This window comes from Arachis ipaensis, chromosome B01 (assembly GCF_000816755.2).
Source record: "Arachis ipaensis cultivar K30076 chromosome B01, Araip1.1, whole genome shotgun sequence".
NCBI lineage: Eukaryota > Viridiplantae > Streptophyta > Magnoliopsida > Fabales > Fabaceae > Arachis > Arachis ipaensis.
The window spans coordinates 20,996,258-20,999,134 of record NC_029785.2 but is presented as its reverse complement, the minus strand read 5'-3'; the positions used below and the strand labels follow the sequence as shown (position 1 = coordinate 20,999,134).

At 36.8% G+C, this 2,877-nt stretch overlaps 1 protein-coding gene across 2 annotated transcripts in view; it reads right to left on the bottom strand.

Annotated features, from left to right (window-relative positions):
* The window catches only part of LOC110270168, a 3,131-nt gene continuing 2,019 nt past the window's right edge, over positions 1,766 to 2,877 (bottom strand). Inside the window, exon 2 of one of the 2 annotated variants that reach the window (XM_021118903.1) lies at positions 1,766 to 2,274. In XM_021118903.1, coding sequence (XP_020974562.1) covers positions 1,791 to 2,274 — 484 coding nt within the window. In that variant the 3' untranslated portion in view covers positions 1,766 to 1,790. The remainder of the gene's footprint in view (positions 2,275 to 2,877) is intronic. The other variant, XM_021118912.1, reaches the window with a different exon arrangement.

The window sequence follows — 2,877 nt, the reverse complement described above, 5'->3', positions numbered from 1 at the left end:
TATTATACTATTTTTAATTTTATAATTAAGTCATTTTTATATTAAAAATATTAAAATTAATAGAATATTATTCTAAAAAAAATATATGATCAAAGATTTAATTAGATTTTTAATTTCGACGGTCTTCAGCAAATTTCTTATAGGAGTAAAGTATGATTTTTGTCCCCAACGTTTGGAATAAGTCCCAAAGTTGTCCTTAACGTTTCAATCGTCCTATTTAAGTCCCTAACGTTTCAAAATTGACTCAATGTTGTCCTGCCGTTAAGGATCCGTTAACAGAATTGACGGCGGGACAAAATTGAGACGATTTTGAAACGTTAGGGACTTAAATAGAACGAAAACGTTAGGGACAAAAACGATACATAAAAATAAATTTTAATTTAATTTTATCTTTCAATAGTATTAATTTTTTACTGTACATAGTATTCAATTATTTTTTAATTACATCTAAATAAATTACACTTAATTACATTACTTTCATTTTAAATAAATTTATTTTTTTATAATTTTAAAGAATTTTGATACATTAGAGACAAAAGGTATAATTTATATTTTATTGTATATATATTATTTTTTTCTTTTTTGCAAGTTTATATACTAGTCATTCTACAAACATTTCATGATAACTAAAAATCTTTAAGAGTAAAATTATAAAAAAAATTAATTTATTTAAAATGAAAGTAATATGATTAAGTGTAATTTACTTAGATGTGATTTAAAAATAATTGAATACTATGTATAGTAAAAAATTGATATTATTGAAGGATAAAATTAAAATTTATTTCTATGTATCATTTTTGTCCCCCACTTTTTTCGTCCTATTTAAGTCCCTAACGTTTCAAAATCGTCTCAATTTTGTCCCGACGTCAATTCTGTTAACGGATTCCTAACGACAGGACAACATTGAGTCAGTTTTGAAACGTTAGGGACTTAAATAGGACGATTGAAACGTTATGGACAACTTTAGGACTTACCCCAAATATTGGGGACAAAAACGATACTTTACTCTTTCTTATAGTGAATGAAGGCTCAAACCTAACGATACCACCAACAAAGTGTTAAGAAAGGGAAAGAATTATCTAACCAAGTGAATCGAATATGGTTTAGCTTGACATCCTTAGAGAGTCGGATAAGAATTGCATATCAGAAAATGATTTTTCTTTGCTAGCACTCTTTATTTGAATTCACTAGTAGCGTCTTCTCTAATTATAGGTCCACTTCCACTTCTCAAAAGACCATCAATCCATCATGGACTTACGTGAGCGGATCCACAACCTTACGTGTAAGACCACAGAGTTTTAGAAAATAAATAATAAATTATTTATGTTTATATAAAAATGATTTGTAATCTGAAAAATAAAATAGTATTATTAAAATTAATTATATTTATTAAATTTGGTTTTAAATTAAAACTCTACTCGAACCCTAAATTTCTAATTCTAAACCTTAAATTCCTAATTCACTAATCCTGACCCCAATTTTTAAAATACATACACGTATACATAACCCCCACACCTGTTCATGCCTCAGTGAGCCACACTCACCTCTTCTTCACCATTCACTAACCCACCGGCAACCTTTCATCCTATATACACACCACACACAAACTGAAGAATACTCAGAAAGAAAGAAAAAGGGGGAAAGAGATAGAGAGATCCGAGAGAGCAGCAGAGACTGGGAACAGAGGAAGAAGAGAGGAAGGAGGGTCGCCGCGCTATGCCGCTCCCTGCGCCGGTTGCCGTCGCTGCCCACCGCCGTCACGTCACCACCCAGCTGCCGTCGTCGTTCTGTCATCCCCATCGAGTCCAGTCACTGCCTGTGGAGCCACTGTCATCATCACGAGTCATCACTGTTGTCACCGTGGATGCAGGACTGGAGCTTCGAGGAGAGAGAGTGATGCGTCCGAGAGAGAGAACGAGCATGAGAAAGGAGATGCGGAAGAAGGAGCCGTCGCCATCGAGCCATGTGCTGCCGCTGCTAGGGCTTGTTGGGGAGAACGTCGAGTTCTGTTCTGTCGCCATTGAGGAAGTCGCCACCGCTGTGCTCTGGCTGTTGCCGCTACTATTCCACTTGAGATGAAGGGAAGCGATGAGACGCACAAGATGCATGGGAGACAGAGAAGCAGAAATGCGACAAGGAGGGGAAGAATGAGATCCGTCCTTGCGCCGTCCTGCTCCGCCGTCACCGCTGCCGTCGATTAGGGTCAAAACCGTTGCGGTTGCATTCTGTTCCCGTCGATAGAGCTGCCGTGGGAATTGCTGCTTCAATTCCAATTTGTAACACCCTAATATTCAAATCCTTATGCTCGAGTCATAAGTCAATGATATTACGGTGGTACGACTCTCAGGTGGATTTTTAATATATAAATATAGGTAATTTTCGAAAGGAGTATTAATCGAGAAGCCTGAAAGAATAGAAATAAAATCGCGAAGACGTATCACTCACGTTTCGACAACGAAAAGTTAAACTGCTAAGCCGAACGCGATATATGGACAAGGCATAAAGGAGATTAAGAGATAGATAACAGATAGATATTTATAGCATAAGTAAATAGCCACTAGTCGCGACCCGCGAAGTTTAGGCCGGCTAGGGTACAGTATGAAAGTAGATGACAACAGTATATCCTAATCTCTCCCAAAGGAAACATAAGAGTCTCTATAGGCAAGTTCCAAAAGAGTTCAATACATAATATAATCTTTTCAAAACAAAGGTGGAGAGATTCTAAGCAAAACACAAAGTAGAGAAAATAAATATCTCCGCCGTCTCTCAGACGAACCACAGCTCACTTCTGAGCACCTGGACCTGTATCTGAAAAACAAGAGATATATACGGAATGAGAACCCCGAGCCCATGGGTTCCCAGTACGGTAAAAGTGCC